The sequence below is a fragment of the Lissotriton vulgaris genome, chromosome 11 (assembly GCF_964263255.1).
Source record: "Lissotriton vulgaris chromosome 11, aLisVul1.2, whole genome shotgun sequence".
Lineage (NCBI taxonomy): Eukaryota > Metazoa > Chordata > Amphibia > Caudata > Salamandridae > Lissotriton > Lissotriton vulgaris.
In genome coordinates, this window is record NC_141699.1 from 608,444,538 (window position 1) to 608,464,893 (window position 20,356).

The 20,356-nt window shown below is 42.2% G+C and overlaps 1 protein-coding gene across 1 annotated transcript in view; it reads right to left on the bottom strand.

Moving 5' to 3' along the window:
- Positions 1-4,871: 4,871 nt before the first annotated feature.
- MRPL24 (mitochondrial ribosomal protein L24) overlaps positions 4,872-20,356 on the bottom strand; it is a 74,033-nt gene continuing 58,548 nt past the window's right edge. Inside the window, exons 5-6 of the mRNA XM_086943717.1 lie at positions 12,039-12,169; positions 4,872-5,142 (exon numbers count right to left, since the gene is read on the bottom strand). Of these exons, the coding sequence (XP_086799843.1) occupies positions 5,006-5,142; positions 12,039-12,169 (268 nt within the window). The 3' untranslated portion in view covers positions 4,872-5,005. The remainder of the gene's footprint in view (positions 5,143-12,038; positions 12,170-20,356) is intronic.

Sequence of the window (20,356 nt, forward strand, 5' to 3'; positions counted from 1 at the left end):
GAATCCTATCAGGTCATTCTTTTTCATATTTTTGCTACCATTTAGTACAAAATATTCTGTACTAGTTTGGCTTCAAATAAAGGTCTATAACTATACTAGTCCAAATGTACTGAGTGTGAGCGAATCCAGGATAAAAGATGAGCAAACCAAAAAAACGTAACATGTTGGCTTAAGCAGGTCTGTTTATACCTACTAGGGATGGTTTCTAGTTAAGTTGTGGAAAAGGTTCACAGAACGTCAGTCCATTTTCCCGCCCCAAACTGTAAGGTGGTGTACATTCACTGTCTGGGGACCAAGGGGCACCTACTGGGTTCGCCCATGATGGGCAACACAACAGCAGTACATCCAGTTATGCCCTGTTCGGGGAGGTAAGAGTATGGCAGGACAAATGTGTAAGAAGTTGGCGAGAGGTTATGGTAAGAATCAGATATTGACTGGGATTTAGGTGCAGGTAGAAGGCTCAGTAAAGGCTTCTGTGATATGGGGACATGCTTTCTAGGATATTTTGCTGTGGCGGAGAGGCGGCAGCACAATGCCAGGTATTTGCTTCTCTGGAAATCGGCGAGAGCGTTGCAGGGTGATTGGAGCATTGCCAGGACTCCGGTACTGTGGAGCTTGGCGTGGTCTACGCTCCAAGGGCCCGATGTAGGTAATATTGATTTACCGATTTTTAATTACCGAATTTTACCGATTCGGTAATTGAAAATCGGTAAATCAATGTGGTTGACATGTAGGTATTTCCAGATGTGGAAATACCGATTCTGTAACATTCGGTATTTACTGATTCTGTAAATACAGAATCGGTATTTCCCATTGATTCCTATGGGCTTCAAAGCCCATAGGGATCAATGGGAAATACCGATTCTGTATTTACAGAATCGGTATATACCGAATTTTGCAAGGGTGCAGGGGGTGTCACTTTGACACCCTCTGGCACCCCACAAATAGGCATGTGCGCCATGTGGCACACAGACATGCCCTAAGGGCATGGCTGTCTGTCACATGGCTAGGTGTGCATGCACACATGTGCATGCACACCTAAAATCGGTATTTTACCACACAATAGGATTGTGTGGTAAAATACCGATTTTGTAGGGCCTTTGGGACTCAGAAGAGTCCCACCTACATCTGAGATTTACCGAATCGGTAATAATACCGATTCGGTATTTTACAGAATCGGTAACTTTACCGAATCGGTAAAGTTACTGATTCTGTAAAATTGTGCCCCTACATTTCTAATCATGTATACCGGTCGGTAACGGCCAAAAATACTGATTTTCGGCCGTTACCGACCTACCTACATCTGGCCCAAAAACGTTAAGGCAAAGGGATATATTACTAAATTAACTGCCATTTTAAACACTTATTTGAAAGCATGACACTCCTGCTCGGGTATCTTTTGAGTCTAAAAAGTATTAAAAATGAATGATTTAGTAAAATAAATTGCTGCAAAAATGCAACAAAACAATTGTGACAATATCTTTGAGGGATGGTGCTTTCAGTTTGAAAGTATCTTCTCTTTGCAACTGAGGGCCTCATTACGATGTAAGTCGGATTTTCCTAACCTGAGTCGGAAGCCATGTTTACGACCGATTCGGAAACATTTCCAACCGACCGATTACGATGGAAGGTAACAGTTTGCAAACAACTCCATTCCCAAAATCTGTCGGAAACTGACTCTGGGGGCCCGTAGCAGGCCCCCCCTTCACTCTGAGCCCTCCGGTTGGGGCCCTTGGGGGTACCCATGGGACCCCTCTTTGAAACTATGCACAGTGTGGCAGGCACCATGGGGTGCCCACCACAGGGTGCAAGGTTTTCTGCAACCACCCATTTCTTCAATGGGAGCCTGTGTTGTTGGTCGGAACAAAGGCTCCCATTGAAGTTAATGGGAGTCTGACTGAACGATGTTCGGAACCATCGTAATCGGTCGGTCGGACTCCCTGAACCCGAGTCGGTAAGAATGCTTTCCAACCGACATCGTAATGAGGCCCTTAATCACTTATGTTAAACCTTGAAGAAAGTTGCTCTTTTCATAAAATTGTGCCTTACCTATTGAGGAGCTCTTTTTTCAGAGAATAATGCCCATATACAGACTTTAAAATGTCCCTTTTTTACATTAGGTGTACAGTGTTCAGAAAACACTTTGTATAAGAAGCATCACTTAATTGTGCGAGGAATTCATTACACATTTTGTATAACACTAGTTAGTAGTTTTTTGGGGGCCACAATCGATATGACCTTTTGTAAAGGAATACATTTCAAATTCTGGCTCTTAATATAGGTTTCAATTGATATCCTGGATTTCTCTTAATCAGATATTTGCAAGGTCAAGTTTCTGCCAAGGCCTTTTCCTGCTGTTCGCCTCGAGGTCCTGACCACATTTTTATGCAGGTCCTTTATAACTTCATGATTTTATTATTTCCTAACATCTTGAAAGTCCTCATTATTCTGTGGTCATCATTACATGAGATCACCAGAGTCTATACAATGTGGGAACATTCTTAGGCTCAATGAAGAGGACGTAGACCTACTATGCTAGTTAGCAGAGGCACAACCTACTGAAGGATTAGTGTCTTCTTTCTTCCTGGACTTGTTTTGTAGCCTCCATTACTATTGTCATTTGGAGCAGTAGACATGGTCCTCTTAAGGCATACACCTTGGGCATGATGCGCTCCATCACCTACAAAAAAAGCCCTAAGGCAGCAGGCTCCTCTGAAAGTGCTGTTCTCCTAGGCCCTGGATTTTTGGAAGTGCATACCTTTGAGGGAGCCATCCTCTGGTGCACTATACTCCAATGGAGGTGCTGTTTGACAAAGAGGACGTTGGAGACCTAGCTATCCAGCAGCTTCAGCCTATGCTATAATTTTCGTCAGGATGTTTGTCCCTTTGTACTTTTCCACCACAGCCTAATGGTGCCTCCTTCAGGCCTCACATTACATGTTCAGTCCTCAGATTGTATACTTAACAGCCAGTAAACTACAAGATTCCCTACCCTGCATCAATACCTCTTGATGATGAGGAGTCCTCCAGATGTTTCCTTTATAATGTGAGGGACCTCCTAGAAGACGGCAACAACCTTGTTGATTCAAGTATCAACAACATGGGCCTCTGTCAATACAGGCTTCAGATCTACACTGACAACTGCACAAAATGGTTTTAAGCCTCTGACTTTCTATTTTAGGTGATACCAAAGGGGATGATGGACGGAGCGTTGGAGCAAATCAAACACTCACCCCAGACAACTGATCTGGGTTTAATCCATCATCATTCTTTAGCTCACCCCACCACCCCAGTTCAGACATGGCCATATGCAAATCAGTCTGACCCTGTGCCTCATGGGAACAGTCCAGCCCGAACTGCCAAGTCATGTCTTCCCTGGACCGGAAAGAAGCATCCTGAGACCGGTTTCTGGCTAATCGGCCGACATCAGCCAGGCTAGCTTGAATCCAATGGCAAAGCAGTGCTGCTTTCTCTATAAAGATAAACCTATTAACGTCTGGCGTTTTTTTTTCTTGTCCTGTGGAATTCTTTTTAATTAACAGATTGAAAAATAGAAAAAAAATGTTTCCTGAATATAAACAGTTTATGATTACAGAGTTCCATTTCGCTCTGTTAAAAAACACATTCTGGGATTCGCGCTTACACTGTTTATGGGTATCAATACAGGTCCCATCAATGAAACATGCATATTCTGGGATATTCTTTATAGACATTCTAGGTTAAATTGTTCATGAGAACTTGACCTTATAGACCTTCGAATGACTCGCATAAAAAGCAGGTATCCAGCGGGAATCAGTGAAAAATTATGTGATTGAGTCCAAAGCCCCTCCACTGATTGAATCTGATGACCCTTGAAAGGTGAAGAAATATTTAATGTGTCGGAAATCCCGCTGCGAGAAAGTACTTATTTTATTAGTACTTTCCACTAATATTAATAGGTTCTCAACTTTTGGCAAGGGGGGGGGGGGGGGGGGGGGGGGGGGAGTGTAGATGCTCCATTACCAGGAAACGATATAAAATCTCTCTAGCAAAGGTTTATGAAGTGTAAGTGGACCATAATCTGCCTTATGAGAAGTATTTAACTGAGAGTTCCATCATTTGTAACACCATTACGATGCTCACATTTCTGATTCCTTGTAACATATCATACGCATAGAAGAGAAATTAGCATAGCTCAATTTGAATTTATGTTTGAATAGTTACTGCCCTGCTCTCTACTGCATACGGGCGGTTGGTATAGATGCTTCAAACAAATTATGTGACACTCATACTGCCCCTACCCCTGTGATATAATCAGTGGCGTAAAACACTCGAGGACCCCCATGGAAAGGGCATGGAGGGGGCCCCCAAGCTCCAAACCCAGTCAGGAGCTATCAGCCGCCACCCATACCCATGCACAGTGCCTTAGGAAGGGGAGGGGGGGGCTGAAGATCGTGGACCCCATTACCCGCACAGCGGGCTGTTACACCACTGGAAAGAATGCTATCTAAGCACCAATTATGCTGCAGGAGAGAACTGAGTTCAGACGAGCTGATTTTGTGGACATGCACCCGAGACACAAACAATTAATAGATCTAACAAGCAGAACTCCACACTATATGGAGGTAGGACAGAAGAGGCTTCAGTACAAGCTAGCTTCCTACCAATTGCTCTACCCGTTGTTATTCCTGTTCTTAAATGACAGAGCTGATTGGGAACACAATTTCTTTTTTAAATTCTATATTTCATTTGGGACAGTGGTGCCCACACAACATATAGGTTACAAAATACTGGGCTTCAAGTTAAAGAACTGAAGAAGAAAGTAGCAATAACATGTTTCACTTGTTGTTTCTTAAATGGTAACTTCATAGAATGGAACTACAAAAAGAGGCTTTCAATAGACAAGGATATTTATTGTAAATGTACAAGTGATTCATTCTAGGAGTATGGAAAAATTAAAAAACAAAACAGTAGTCTCACATGAGTATCCTGCACACAAGTAACTGCTGTCTTTCATTCTTAGGACTTAATACCAATATGATTTTCTTTGCCTGCGGGTCTCTACAATTCCCATCTTTTCCATAATTTCTTCTTGAAATGTCTTCAAAGAAGGTACGTAGGTGTTTTCTAAGGTGTCATCCACAGATGTATCTTTAGGGCCATCTTAAAAAATATAAACAACAGAAGCATGTTACGGTGTAAGGGACATCATTTGACACAAATGCCAGAAAGCATGCTGGAAAAGATACACATATGGATTATTTTATTAGTAATCAATTGTCCACTCATTAATCAGTCTTCAAATTGCTGTACTAACTCCAACTCCAAGAAGGCATTAACAGGCTGACAGACACATTTATGTAGCAGAACGTTGCAAGCTGTGCATCCATATGATGATTATGTGTATTTTTTTAGATCTGATGGCACCAGTTACCCCAGGACTCTCACATTTCAGTCTGTGTACCAAGGTCTGGATGGATTTTGTGATGGCTGTCTCTAGTAGACCCTTTGGCTTCTGAAACGTATGCCTTTTTCAGCCTACTGTAAATGTGTCTCAGCTACTCTGTTAGTTGCCTTCTAACTTGAAAGAGCTCCAGCTTTCCTCCTGGACTCTTAGCAAATGTGATAAGCTGATTGGTGCCTGTGACCCGCATCCTGGGGATAATGAGGCTGCAGCAGGAATTCCAATAGAATTAGTGAAAGACCACATGCTTATAATACCAAGGAAAATTAAGAAAAAATATAAAGAAAAGCCTTATCACAATGCCTTAGATGTAATTAAGAAAGTGCAAAATTCTTCCATATGGTATGGGAATGCCCAATAATAGGAAAATATTGGAAAAAGCTATTGGGACGTTTGGGTAGAAAGGATTAGTAACACTATTCGGGTTATTTCAAAGACCAAAAGCCCAACAGGAGAGAAAAACTTGTTTGAATACAACACTTGTATTAGCTAAAGTGGCTATAGCTATGACCTGGAAGTCTCCTTCAGCACCACAGTGAACTCGGTGGTCACAATTCCTAAAACGAAATGGGCAGAAGTCGAAAGCATAGCTCTCCACAGAAAGGGAAAAAAGAGGCCAAAGGAAAAACCTATGATAAGTGGCATAAAATTATGCAGAACTTCTGACAGGAGAAGCCCGATGAAAAGATGTACATTACAGCCCAAAACGATCTCAAGAATACCCAAATGCAATCCACATCACATATAAACTACGCATGAAACACCATATAGAGTCTTCAAATATAGCTAAATAGAGGTGCCTTAAGAAAGAACCATTTGGGGACCTGAACGCATGGAACACCATATAGAGTCTTCAAATATAGCTAAATAGAGTTGCCTTAAGAAAGAACCATTTGGGGACCTGAAGTTTTGCTCCACACCCCAGGGGTGTCTGGTAGCTTTCCCCCCCCCCCGCCCCTTCTCATATCCTACTGCCTAGATCCATAAGGTGGAAGAGTTGTAAAACTGACACAGAGTAAAATAATAAAAAAGGAGCCTAAGTCAAGCAAAGCCAATGACATTAAAGTAAAAGGAAACACCCTGGAGAAAATCTCAAAATAGATCATTTTAGTGATTACTTATTCATTCTTAATTGAGAACAATAGGGGCATATAGAATCCAAGCGGCGGGGTGAATGTGTAAATAACGGTTGTGGCGTCACGGTGCCGGGGTGATTGGTGAGGCCAGTGCCTCATCTGTAATTGTCATGCCCCATCTCCATTGAGCCCCACCACTGGGCCATGGCTGCAGCCCACAAAAACAGAAACAAATAAAATGACAAAGGTAGTAGTGGACTAGATATTGCACCTCGTATTAACGAACACAAGATAGTGGGTTCACAGTAATGACTGAAAAGCGGATACAATTTGGGTTGTGCCACACTCTACTACCAATGGTGTGAGTTACTCGTCGGATCTAGAGACCCAATGTGACAACATGGAAAGAATTGGGGAAAACCACAGCACTCAATATATAATTACAGGAGACATAATGTCCAAACAGTAAGGACTTGGGTTAGGTAGAAAGTTTTCTTTATTTGTATATATATTTGGTAGAGGTATTCTTCCGTACATTCATGTTCCACCAATACAAATTCTTCAATTCCCAATAGTGTCTAACATTAATACATTAATACCAATGTGTATTGGTGGAACATGAACGTACAGCCTCTCAGCCTGGGAACAGTAGTGTTTCCTGTTTACATTTCATGTCTTACTTATTCTTGAATTCCATGAGTAGTTGTGTTTTTAATCAGGATTGTGTAGTTTGTTTTCACGCAACATATTATTCATGCAGGCCGCATAATGTATAAAGAGCTGTCTCTATATATCCGTGTGAGTTCAGGTTGTGAGTGATTGTTTATAAAGAGCCAGGATTAAGAGCTGCAGAATTCAGGCCAAAGGCACTGTGAATGTCTCACACTGCCCCATCAGTGGATCGTAAAGGTGTTCAGAATACACGCTCATCCAAAACGTGGCCTCACTAAGAGCGCACAGGGCAATGGTCAGTGGTGCCAGTAGTGAATTTGCTTCTATGCATGTGTGTGAAGGAGGTACACAGCTGTTGAAATATTGCGAGGGCAAAAGATAAAGAAAAGATAGTGCCTACAGTGGAGTGGGTGCACTGTGTGTGGGATAACGAGGGTATGCAAGGAAATGTGTGTGGGATAGAGTGAAAAGAGGGTTCTGAAGAGGAAAGTGATGAAGTATGGAGATTGAGGGTTTCCGGAAGATATCTGGAGTAAGTCTGAGAGACTGCAGAAAAAAAGAGGTTGTCGAGACCTGGAGTGATTGAGACATTCTGAAGATCACTACCCCTTCCTCAGACCTTAATGTTTAAACCATAGTTTGCATAAAAAGTTTAAATACTTTTATATGTGTTTGTGTGTGTGGGTATATATCAATCACATGGGCGCACAATCTTCATGACTGCCCGCTGCAGGATGCCTCACCACTTTTCTGTGTGCCCTTGTGTGCCACCCCATTCAAAAATCACTGTTAGAGACGCCACTGAATGAAGATTAATCAATACACAAAAACAAATTAAACACAGATATATGAACACTACAGTGGCAAACACTAAAGAAGATGGTAGCTGTGAAAAGCAAACTGCACAGAGGAATATAGAACAGAATACTTGACACATATAGCGATGAGCAAACTGAAATACACATGTTCACATTTATATAATGCTGAACTGCATGAGGGATAAAGTATTGAATTATTGTACAGTGCGAATTGAATGTATGTAAACATCCAGGGACTAAATCTGTGTAAATTGAAAAAGAATAAGAACCAATAAACTGATGTTTTAACAAGCATTGGCAAAGCCATTTGGTCTCACCTATGTGAGAGCTATTGGCTTGCCAATGTCTTTTAGCCATGTTGTGGAGCAGTTCGGCAGCTGAAGCATTTTTTTTTAACCTTACTGATTCATAGCACTTTAATAACTTTTATAGCGCTTCTTTTTAATACAGTTCATGGTGCTTTTTTTAATAACTTTTAGTCATGCTGCACAGCAGCCAAGCTGCTCTACAATACGTCTAAACGACTTAGGGAGAGGCAGTAACTCTCACATAGGAACTTGTACAAGGTTTGCCAATGTTTATTTGTGAAAATATTAGAACAGTTTTGTCTCATTTAAGAAGGTGAGAATTGAGTTTAATCTATATTCATAAAGCATGCATGTAAGACACAAGTGCACGGTGTATAAAATACAGAGAAAATGGGCTTACCTACAGTTTTCACAAAGCACACATGACTAGGCGCACAGAATGAAGAGAAATGTATGTTTACATAAAGTATGAGAAATAGGTCAGGAACAAGAAAATAAAGAAAGAAGCAGCAACACAACGGGAAGAAAAAAAAAAAAAGAAAAATTGTATCTTAATCACAGCAGCAGTAGGACCCCAATCAAGCTAAAGCAATCTGTACTTGGTCCATGCTCCTGAGGAAAGAAGAGGAAGTGAAGCTGGAACGCGCTGTCTATTTAAGTGACGATAAAGTGAACAAATGGTAGGAAATAGGCAGGCTCCAAGCCCCTTATGTTAAACAATATCTCTTGCAAGCGAGTGCGCATTCAGCGCATGTGCCGTCTCCAGATGTGACCTAAAAGTGACTGATAGTTATTCAATAACTTGAAGGATTTCATAAATAATTTACCAACATGTGAACTTGCTAATGTTGGTGCAAATCCAGAACGCCAATGTTTACAGGTGGTCTCTTACGAACCCGATCAAGAAACAACGAAAAATAACTACTAAAGATGTTCAATAGCATAGTTATCACTTCATCGGCCACACCAATCTTTTACAACAGATTCTTTTTTAAGTTTCTATTGGGCATAGTTATTTCACCATCGATTTTACAACAAGGTCGATAGGTTTTGCACAGGTATTATCCCTCAAATTATACCCACGAGTAAGAATCTCGATACACACCGCACTATCCAAGTACCTAAGTGTGGTTCACTTTAAGAAATAGTAAACAAAGCACACAACCGCCGCGGTCACGTGAGCGGGAATAGATCATAGAGCTGTAACACAGCGCGTAGGATAGAGTAACACACGCCGAGTTAGCGAGGAGAAGAGATGGAAGCTGGCACCGGGTAAGGAAACGGCCCCGCAATATTTTATACCAAGTGACCATGAGACTGAGAGAAACTCAGTGTCTTACCGTAATGTTTATTTTATTTTATTTCAGTATGACAGTTAAAACGAATCTTTCAAGGTCAGTACGACAAGCTTAGAAATGGGTTATAAGGTATAACGGTAGCGAAATTCACACGAGAGACACAGCATGCTTAGAGCGACAACATGGGTTATAAAAGCAGATAATCAAGACATGACTATGCATGACAGAAACAGGCATGACTATGATCAAATGTTGTTTTTTGACTAATGGTTATTATTGAAATATGTACATATTGTTATTTTTATTTCTACCAAATGCTTAATTTGACATATAATGTTTCCAGATAAAGGAAATCCCCTGAGGAAGAGCATTATGCTTGAAATGCATTGGGACTAAATACTTTTGTGAAATGAAATACAAAACAATGATAAAAGAAACAAAGAATGAAAAACTCGCTAAAATGAAAGGTTTGGAAATGAAAATAAAATTTGCAAACAGCATTGAAAACACTGAGTACTAATTGAATGAAAGATTAAAGGAGTGCAAGGAAGGAGTGGTCCCTGTGTCACAGGAAACACATGTCACAGTATTTTATAAATCTACCCTGACAGCTCAGCAGGATACATACCTATGCACCAACGACATTTGTGACAAAAAACAAATTCAGAACAACAAACAAAACTAAGAGTGCGTTACCACCAAAAACATTTTTTGAGATCTATTGGGCATCTGTCATATCAATGAAGACTGCACCGGTGTAAGCTAGGGTATTGTGATATTCATCTTATGAAATTCTGTTCTGTTCAGTACCATTTGACTCCAGATCACCGATTTTAATCCCATTATAAGGTTGAGCACAAATGAGGAGTTTGATTCCCAAAGGGCGAGCATAATGCCCATTGAATACAGCACTTCCTGTTGAGTAATGTAAACCTTCAAAAGGATTAGAAAAGTGAATTCCACTTTTGGCTACAGATGTAATGCAGTTTGAAGCAGCTCACTCATGTAAATGCATGCCCAAGTCTTTTCTGGCACCATTAACTGTTTAAAAGATGCTAGACATAAGATCCCCTGCAGCTGCCTTATGGAAGTTTTTATGAAAGAATACAGACTGTCAGAAATAGTATGTCCTGAATATCACTTACAAAACGATTGTTCCACTGTGCGTAGATTTTCTGATATTAACTTCAATTGTTCAATATTTTGTAAACAATATATCAAACAATATTTAAGGTAGCTGATATTCTGCTAAATGTTATGGAAAGAGGCATTCAATCTATCCGGATTTATAAAGTGTGGCTAATCACCCAATAGGGTATTCAGGGGCTTAATATTGGTGTAGGATAAAACGCCTCACAACAGTTGCATTGTCAAGCCAGATCTACAAATCCGTGTGAGTTAACCTCAGAGCTTCGAACGTTCAGCGCCCAGTGCTGAACGTTCGAAGAACGAATGCTGGCTCGACGGCCAACGGTCGTGCGCAGCACTGGGGAGGTAGTGCTCGTGACGACCGTTGGCCGTCAGCAGCAGTTAAGGGGTTAATGACTGCCCTCATTCTATCTGTGCTGGTGCCAAAAGCAAGACAAATATCATAAATTATCTAGCTATCCTAAGACCGTTTAATACCATAACAATACTGCGCGTGTACCCCTGAAAGTTCAACCTCAAGCTGCTTGATAAATAAACAAAAAGATCACAGCTGCAAGAAGGGCAAGGACTTTTTCTTGTAGAAGCAAACAACATCTATCCAAAACAAGCATGTACAACTGGCTCCTGACACGTGGGTGGAGCCAAAGCCCCTCTATAGAGATACTCACATAATTATCTGGCGACAGCTGCTCGTCAAGCCAGACTATGAAAAGGCATCATGAGTGTCAGGATATTAAACTGAGCAAGGGATTATGAGAGAAGGCAGGAAAGTTGCAACTGAAAAGGTAACATGAATGGAGATGCCAGTTTTTCATCAAGTACCACTCTGTGACTGTTGGCCTAGGGTAAATCAGTCGTCGAGGCGTGACGGAAGAAGCCTGGGGAGTCAGTTGAAAGTCGATATCTTGTATGGAGATGCAAGATTTTTATTTTGCGTACCGATATTGACATGTAAGAAGCCTGTAGGTGTATCTTGTAATGTATGACACAAACAATAGTTTATGCCCAGCATTTATTTCTTCTATAGCAACTCTATTGTCAATTCTTGGAAAGGTTTTCTTCTACTCTACCGTAATCTCTTGCAATCTGCATTACTTTCCTTCTCTGAATTTCACAATTGAGAAGCCGGACGCGCACACAACTGCTGTGCAGCTATTCCACAAATTTTAACTTTTCTGCATTTCACGCTATGTCTGGATTCCACTTTGCACTTCTGAATTTTAGTTGTAGGTAGGTCTTTCAGAAGCAAATAATATGAATCAACTTTTACTCACCAACCCACTGTTCAGGAATAATCCCATCATCTCTCTGCTTCACAGGTTCAGGAATGATTCTGCCAGTCCGGACGGAAACTCTCACCCTTTCCCCCTCCTCTGTGTATCGCCATTCAATTGTTGTTGGTTTCCTGGTTTGCGGGGAACATTTATTTTTTGTTACTATTTCAGATAAGTGCAATATCGGCAATGCATTTCCCTAAAATAAGAAAGCAACCTGTGCTTACGACACAGAGAAAAGCGTACACACCTTACAGTACTTGGGATCTGTAGAAGGACAAGATCTGGAGTGTGGTAACTGCATATGCTAATGTAAATATCACAACTGTTTAAGCTTGAGTAGATGCCCCTAGCAAATGCATGGTTTTACCTACTGTTCCCTAGAATGAGCTTTTTAGGATTTTATTAAACTACATCACAATTATGAGATTTGCTGGTAGAAATAAAATCATATCAGCAACCTTTACATGGTCCCATACAATATAGAAACAAAGCCAATCGGTCTTGACTAAGTGAGATTTACAGGCTTTTCTAATGTTTTTTGCTATATTGCAAATGGCTGAAAGTAATGTACAAAACCTGTATGAGACAGCCAGCGTTGACTGTGTTAATATTGCTTTTTTCCCCCAGCTATGCTGCACTGAAGCTAGTTCTGCTGTATAATATGGCTAAAAAAAACACTAACAAAGCAAATAGATCTTGCATAGGCGAGACCTATTTGCATTACTAAAGCCTGGTATGGAATGCCATTTGGTAAGTTAGAAGAATTTATATAGTGTTTACAATGGCTGAAGTGCTAATGTAATACAATGGAGAATGCCCTTGCCAAGGTATTAGTATGTCAAGATTCAGAAGCATTTGGAACCATACAAAAACTGTGTAAATGTGGCATATAAAGGCGCTGAATCGAACATAAGCTGTAGGTAGACCGAAAAGTCCAATAGGTTACAGCTTTTTTTACAGTGATGTGATGCTTTAGGCTATTTGTTAATTTGGATACAACGGCTACAAAAGAACCCAAAAATCACTCCCGACTGCTCGTTTAGTAGTAACATAGCACTAATCTGTTCAGTAGAATTCCTAGACCTTTTTGCGCCTGTCACTGATCCTGCTCCACCATCAAATCATGATCCTAGTGCCTGCAAGGTAACTGCACTTGTGGCTGCTTGTTTAGTAGTAAAAGAATCACAATAATCAGTGCTCAGTGGGTTTCCTAAACCTTTTGGCCCCAGTGCCAATGCATCTGCTGCACCATTCAAATCATGAACCCTAGTGCTTGCAAGGACAAATGAGAAATCGTTTATATCCATTAATATATGTGATCCTAAAAAGGCACAGTTGCAGATGTAATACATAATTATTGTTTAGCTAAACTTAACCCGTTAACCGCGGCGCAAAATATGCTGCGGTACGGGCGTTCTATTGCGCGGGTGGGGCCGTTTCGGCAAACGGACATGCGCAGCACTACGAGGTAGTGCTTGCGATGGCCGTTGGCTGACACACGCATGCAACGGGTTAAACACAAAAAGTTTCATACAATAGTGCATTTAAACTTACCTAACTCTCCAGAACAAGTTGCCACTCTCATAAAGCATATGCTTTACACATCAAAGTGAAAACCAAGCATTGTTAAATTGTGTTACAATGTTGCTGGCTCTTTCCTGTGAAAAGATCTTATCTTTGTGCTCGACAGTGAACAGGCCGTAAATAGTGTGAATTGCCCATGATCACCATATTTTAGGCTGAGACTGAAATGTGGTTCTGTACTTTGTTCCGAAGAAGGAAGTTTTACAAAATAAATCGACTCAAAGAAGAGGAATTTTGCAAAAAACGTGCACATTTTTTGTGCCAATTAAGAACGAGACATCTTTTGAGATGGTTAGGTCTAAAATAAAATAAAAAAGGCACAAGCTGGCTCCATGGAGAAAGTATGCTGCATTCCTCTTTCCTATAAGCGCTCTCACTTTGAAGTCAGCCGAAAGCAAAATAAACAGCAGGCTCCCGCGAAAACACAGCTTGACATATGACCTTGGCCTTTCAATTCCAAGAAAATGTGACTAGATAAAAACAAGATTCAAAGGCCGGTTCATTACAGAAAATGAGTTTGAGGAAGAATACTCGAAACATTGCTTTGGCATGGGGAGGTACAAACTCAAGCTGCACAGCCTAAATCAAATAAAGGCCCAAAATTGAAAGCCAGAAAACGTGTGTTATAAACCACAAAGCAAATAGAAAGCCATGGGCCAAATGTATTCCCAGGGCTACCTTGAGAAAGTCCCCAAGATGTCTTTCGCATAGCCAGGCAGCTGTGCTGTGCTGTGCGGTCTGGTAGGTGGCGACCTATAAATAAGGCACCACATATGCAACTAATCACTTCCGGGATCATGAGTGATAAAAACTCAGCATGAATCTTTGGAGTCCATTAATCAAAGTTATGCTGGCTCATGATACCACACTAAATACATAATATTAAACATTTTTCACAATATCCAGCCTTATATTACAGGGCTCAAAACAAAGCACAGAATGTATACGCTGTTTTAAAGCAAAATGGAAGGGTACAACTCTCCTGATGGGCACTGCTAAAATAGTTTCAGTGAACAATGTTTCCTTAGTGGGCTATAATCCTTCATGATTCTGCCCTCTTCACAACCTTCCTGCACAAGGCAGCTGCAGAAGAAAAGGGATTTAGGAAAATGAGGTTCTCTCAACAAATCAAAAGGTGCTCTCATGTCCTCTTCAGTCTCTTTTTATCTGCTCTTCCATGTATATGGCTGGTGAAAAATACATACATGTTTGGTCCGTCTCTTAACTTCTAGCTTGAAGTCACACTTATCTTTTGTTTCATCATTATATGCCTAACTATTCCGGCTTTTTAGAGTAACTTGTGTTGAGGCGCCTTGACGCCCTCTGGGGCTAAGTTGCGCGATACAAATCCTGCTTCATTCATTCATTCATTCATTCAGTGAGGATGGATGGTTTCATTCAATAAACTTATTCTGTCCTATTTCTGATGATAAATTCAAAGGAAGAGGAAGCAACATAATATGCAACCAATAATCAAGAACAACCCTGGCCCAGAAGACACCAATAACTAAAAACCAAATTAGAATGGACTTTTCCCTGGCAAATTCACTGAAAGAGCAGCGTTTCTACAGATCTCTCAAGTTCTTGAAGACAACCACATACTCACAGACTAGCAAGCAGGATTCTGCCTAGGAAGAGGCACAGAAGCTGCTCTAATCAGTATATGGGATGACTTAAAGCACAGTCGTCAAAAAACGCACATTTGCACTACTTCTCCTGAGTCACTTGGCTGCTCTCAGATTTAAAAAGATAATTGGTAATGATGATATAACTCTTGCTTGGATCTGCTCCTATTTCCATAAGATGGTTAACATTAGATAAATGCCCCCCGTAACCTTACAAAATAAAAACTGGAGACCCAAGGGTCTTCCATCTCTCCTCACCTCTTTATAGCATACATTAAATCATTACACCTGTGTTGGAAATGGCCCTTTTTGAAGCATTATCCCCCAATTTTTTGCTGCTTCTTACTCCTATTTTTTCCTGACCTGTGGTTGCTGGCGTTAGGACTCTGGGCACTTTACCACTGCTGATCAGTGCTAAAGTGCATATGCTCTCTGTGTAAATTGTTATTGTGATTGGTTATCCATGATTGGTGTATGTGATTTACCAGTAGGTCCCTAGTAAAGTGCACTGAGTGTCCCAGGGCTGGTAAACCAAATGCTACTAGTGTGCCTGCAGCACTGATTGTGCCACCCACATGAGTAGCCCTGAAAAGATGTCTCTGGCGTGCCACCGCAGTGCCTATGCGTAGTTTGTTAACTGCCATGTCGACTTGGCAAGTGCACCCTCTTGCAGGCCCTAACCGTCCCTTTTCTTAGATATAGGGCACTTCTTTGGTTGGCCCAGTGCCCCCCTGGGCAGGGTGCAGTGAATGTGAAATGTATTGGTGTGTGTAACATGTCCTGATAGTGAAATACTCCAATTTCATTTTTTACTATTGAAGGGCTATCTTGCCCCATAGGAGAGAATGGGGAATGCTTTATAACATTTTTCAAGCATATTTTCCCATAGGGATAAGAATGAAAAAGGCTGTTTGGTATCCCTGAACTCAGGATTTAATAACACATCTTTTAAAAAATATGGTTTTTAAATTGTGTTTGAAAATACCACTTTTAGAAAGTGACTATTTTCTTGTTCAACCATCCTGTGTGCCTCTGCCTGTTTGTGGATTGACTGACTGGCTTTGGATTGACTGGGGAGGTGCAGTGGCCCCAGGAGTCTGTATGAGTCAGAACTAGGCTGAGTAGGCCTGATTTGCATTTGGAGTGGTGGGAGGGCTACCACCTGTACCTGACTAGGGCTGTGCCTGCCTTCCACAATGTTCGTTCTAGCCCCTCTGTGGTGCTGGAGCCAAGACTCACACTGACAATGGATGTTGTTGTGCACTTGCAGAGTGCACCCCAGAACTGGTTTGAACTGGGCTCAGAGACCCTTAAACAAAGAACAAATACATTTTGGAGTATAAGTATTAGACCTAAAACCCTTGAACTTTATATCATTCCTAGAATTCAAGAGGAACCTTCGCCAAGGAGAAGAGCTGGAGAGACTGGGGAGAAGTATTGCCCCTGCTGTGTGTCTGGGGTTGGCCTGCAGTTGCTGTTTCTGCCAAGGAAAGGAATAGGACTTTGCTGTGTGCTGTGTCCCTTGCTTGAAGGAGATCTCCATGGGTCTGAAGTGAGCTGGCCTCCTGTGCTGAAGTCTCAGGGACACAACGACTTCACCCCCAGCTCCCCTAAACTCTGCTGCTGTGCGTTCCGACCTGCCAAGAGGTATCTGTGGCAGTTTTGGGCCTCTAGAGGTTGTTGCTGCTGTTTGGGAGCTGGCAGAAAGAAGAAACTTAAAGAACTACAGAAATTGACACATTGAGGGATCGTGGCAGAAGAGGACCGACGCCGCCGCATCGAGCGCCACCGCATCCCCGATTTCCATGCATCGTGCTTGTGTGGAAAGTTCATCCGACGCATCCCATGCGGACCGGAACGGTCACGAAGAATCAACACATCACTCCCCATACAGACCGGATTCGACGCAACCCTTCCTATGCATTCTTGAAACCTTTTGAAAGTCATTTTTTTAACTGTGTATGTTGGATTTTTGTCGTTTTGGTCTTGTTTAGTTTAGATATAGATATTTTATTTTTCTAAACTGGTGTGGTGTCCTTTACACATTGCCTTTGGGATAAGCCTGTCTGCTCATGCCAAGATACCAAGGGGGTGAGCAGGGGTTATCTAAAGTGTGTATCCCCCTTACCCTGACTAGAAGCAAGGGTCCCTATTTGGACAAAGGTACGTACCCCTGCCAACCACAGACCCCATTTCTAACTATTCCGGCATTTTATTCTTTTCAGAGTGACCTGCGTTGAGAGCAGATCATCCAATAAACTTATTCTGTCCCATTTCTGATGATAAATTCAAAGGAAGAGATAGCAAAATGTTATTCAGCAATACAACATGCAACCACTAATTAAGAACAACCCTGGCCCAAACGACACCAATAACTATAGACCAAATTCGAATGGACTTTTCCCTCACAAATTCACTGAAAGAGCAGCGCTTCTCCAATCTACCAAGTCCTTGAAGACAACCACGTACTCACAGACGACCAAGCAGTATTCTGCCCAGGAAGAGGCACAGAAGCTGCTCTAATCAGTATATGGGATGACTTAAAACACAATCGAAAGAAACTGCATATTTGCACTACTTCTTTTGAGTCACTTGGCTGTTCTCCGATAAAAAAATCAAATAAAATTGGTAATGATGACATGACTCTTGCTTGGATCTGCTCCTATTGCCAGGACACAGTTAACATTCTACAAATGCCCCCCTGTAACCTTACAAAATAAAAACTGGAGACACAAGGGTCTACCATCTCTCCTCTCCACTTTATAGTATACATGAAATAATTACATCTGGAATTTAGAAAATGGTTATGAGCTGGGTATTCCCAACCTCACAAACAAGGATTCACAGACGCACCATCTTCCAAACCAGTACACACAAGATGAAAACCGGGTCTGTAGACAGAAGCTCTGGCCAACGTGTCAAGATCCTACACAAGAACTCAAGCAGTCCTTTCTGGTGACAGATCGTCCTCTCACACTGTGCCTGTATAACCAAAATGTAAAATAAAAACTATTCATTTTATTAATTTTTATTTCTACTTTCACCTGCCTAGGACTGCATGATATACAACACATTGCTTCCTACTAACTACATTGCATATTCTGCACAGAATTTTGATTTATTGACCATCCAACAGCTACATATTTCTGCTTGCCCCTGCTTCCCTAATGCTGCTCCTACTGCAGGTACTGAGGATAGAGTTCACAGAGGCCATGTACAACCTGAATGATCCAAGAGTGAGGGAGTTCGGGGAGCTTGCACCATTATCCCTTAAGGTATTCATAAATCCCATGATGTGAAGCATATTATTTCCACCTCTCCCAGATGGCCAACCCAACCCAGTAGTGATGCATTGGTTATCATTGTCAGCTTTGGGAGGGGAAGGGAGAGGTATGTACTGCAAACCCAATCGTGGTCTAATTACCACCACAGCAGATCTTTCACAGTCTCATCCGAGATCTGTACGTGTTCAATGAGGTCCTCTTGAATGTTGGGTTCACTGAGGCTTCAGATCCCGCTGCACAACCTTCATATGCCACCTGGGGTGCTTGACCAGCAGGATGCAAGCGGCCATCAGACCAAGTAGCTTCAGTCAACCTCACTGAAATCCAGGACCAAGGATTAAAAATCCAGATCATAGCCTGTATGTGGAAGCACATGAAATCGGACCATGTCTACAACGGCTCTGATGAAGTGGACCATCCGAGAGGGAGTCAGGTGTGACTTCAGCACGTTTCTAGTGAACCCAAATGATGACAGGAGGTTTGTCGTAGTCTAGAGGTGACTGACGACTTGCTCAAACAAGCCCACCTTCAACAGCCACTCGTTGATTTAGGGGGAAGACTGGCACCCCTGACCTCTGGAGGTGTGCTGCTACCACTACCATCACTTTTGTGAACCCCCCAGGGGGGGCTCATGAGAAGATAGGGGAGCACAGTTAACTGAGAATGTTCCTGTCCCATCACGAACCGCCTTTAGCGCTGATGGGCCTTCAGAACAGACACATGGAAATAGGTGTCCTGCAAGTCCAGTGCCACCATCCAGTCTTTGGGGTTGAGTACAGAAATGAACTGGGCGAGTGTGAACATTTTGAATTTACCCTGGCAGAGAAAGAAGTTGAGAGGATGCAGGTCAAGAAGAGGATGAAGGCCTCCATCCTTCTTGGGCAACAGAAAATAGCAGGAATAGCAACCATGTCTTACTTCTGCGCAAGGCCCCTCTTGATAGGCCCTTTGGCCAAAAGGGCTCGTAATTCCAGTCACAACAGGGACAGATTGCCCGCTGTCAGTTGTTGCTGGGAAGGTGGACGGTGCGATGGGGAAGAAAGGTAAGGTAAGGCATAGCCTTTGAAAACAATCTGCAGGACCCACTTGTCTGAAGTTTGATTGCCAACCCCGTAATAATTGTTGGATCCTGATTCCAGCTGGGTGGCTGTGCTTCTTTAAGGGCACGCTAAAGGAGTTTTGAAGAGGGGAGTCAGTGGGCTGGACAGGCTGCAGGCCCCAACAGCGAGGGCGGTTGGCACCACAGCCTCTATCGCAAAACTGCTGGATTCCTTGCCGAGGCAGTTCAGATTGGCAGCATGGAACACCTCAACCAAGGCCGCGAAAGAAGTGGTACGATTGGTGAATTTTGCAAGACAAGGCGGATAAGGCCAGGGAGCATGCAGTGGCCCTGCTCTTTAATATGCTCTAAAGCGGAATCCGCCTCCTCCACAAACAGTAGTGCCATCAAAGGGCATGTCCAAAAGTGAGGATTGGACATTGCTGAAAGCCCGGTTGATTGTAGCCATGCATGGCGGTGGAACACTGGTGCCAATGACTTGTCCGATGGAATCAGTGGTGTCCAAGCAACAACAAATTGTGAACTTGACTGCATCACAACGGTCTTGAATGGCTTGAGCAGGGAAAGTTCGGAGATCCTTGGGAACACCAGTGAGGACTTGAGCCACTAGGTCCCTACAGGCATGGGAAAGCATCCCAGGAGGCAGCTGGCATTAACTAAACAGAAAGCCAGGCTGGTGGATGAGAAAACTTGCTTGCCTAATGTCTTCCCGCTTTGGCATTCCTATTGCAAGGAGTAGTCAGAAAGTGTTGGGACTGAATT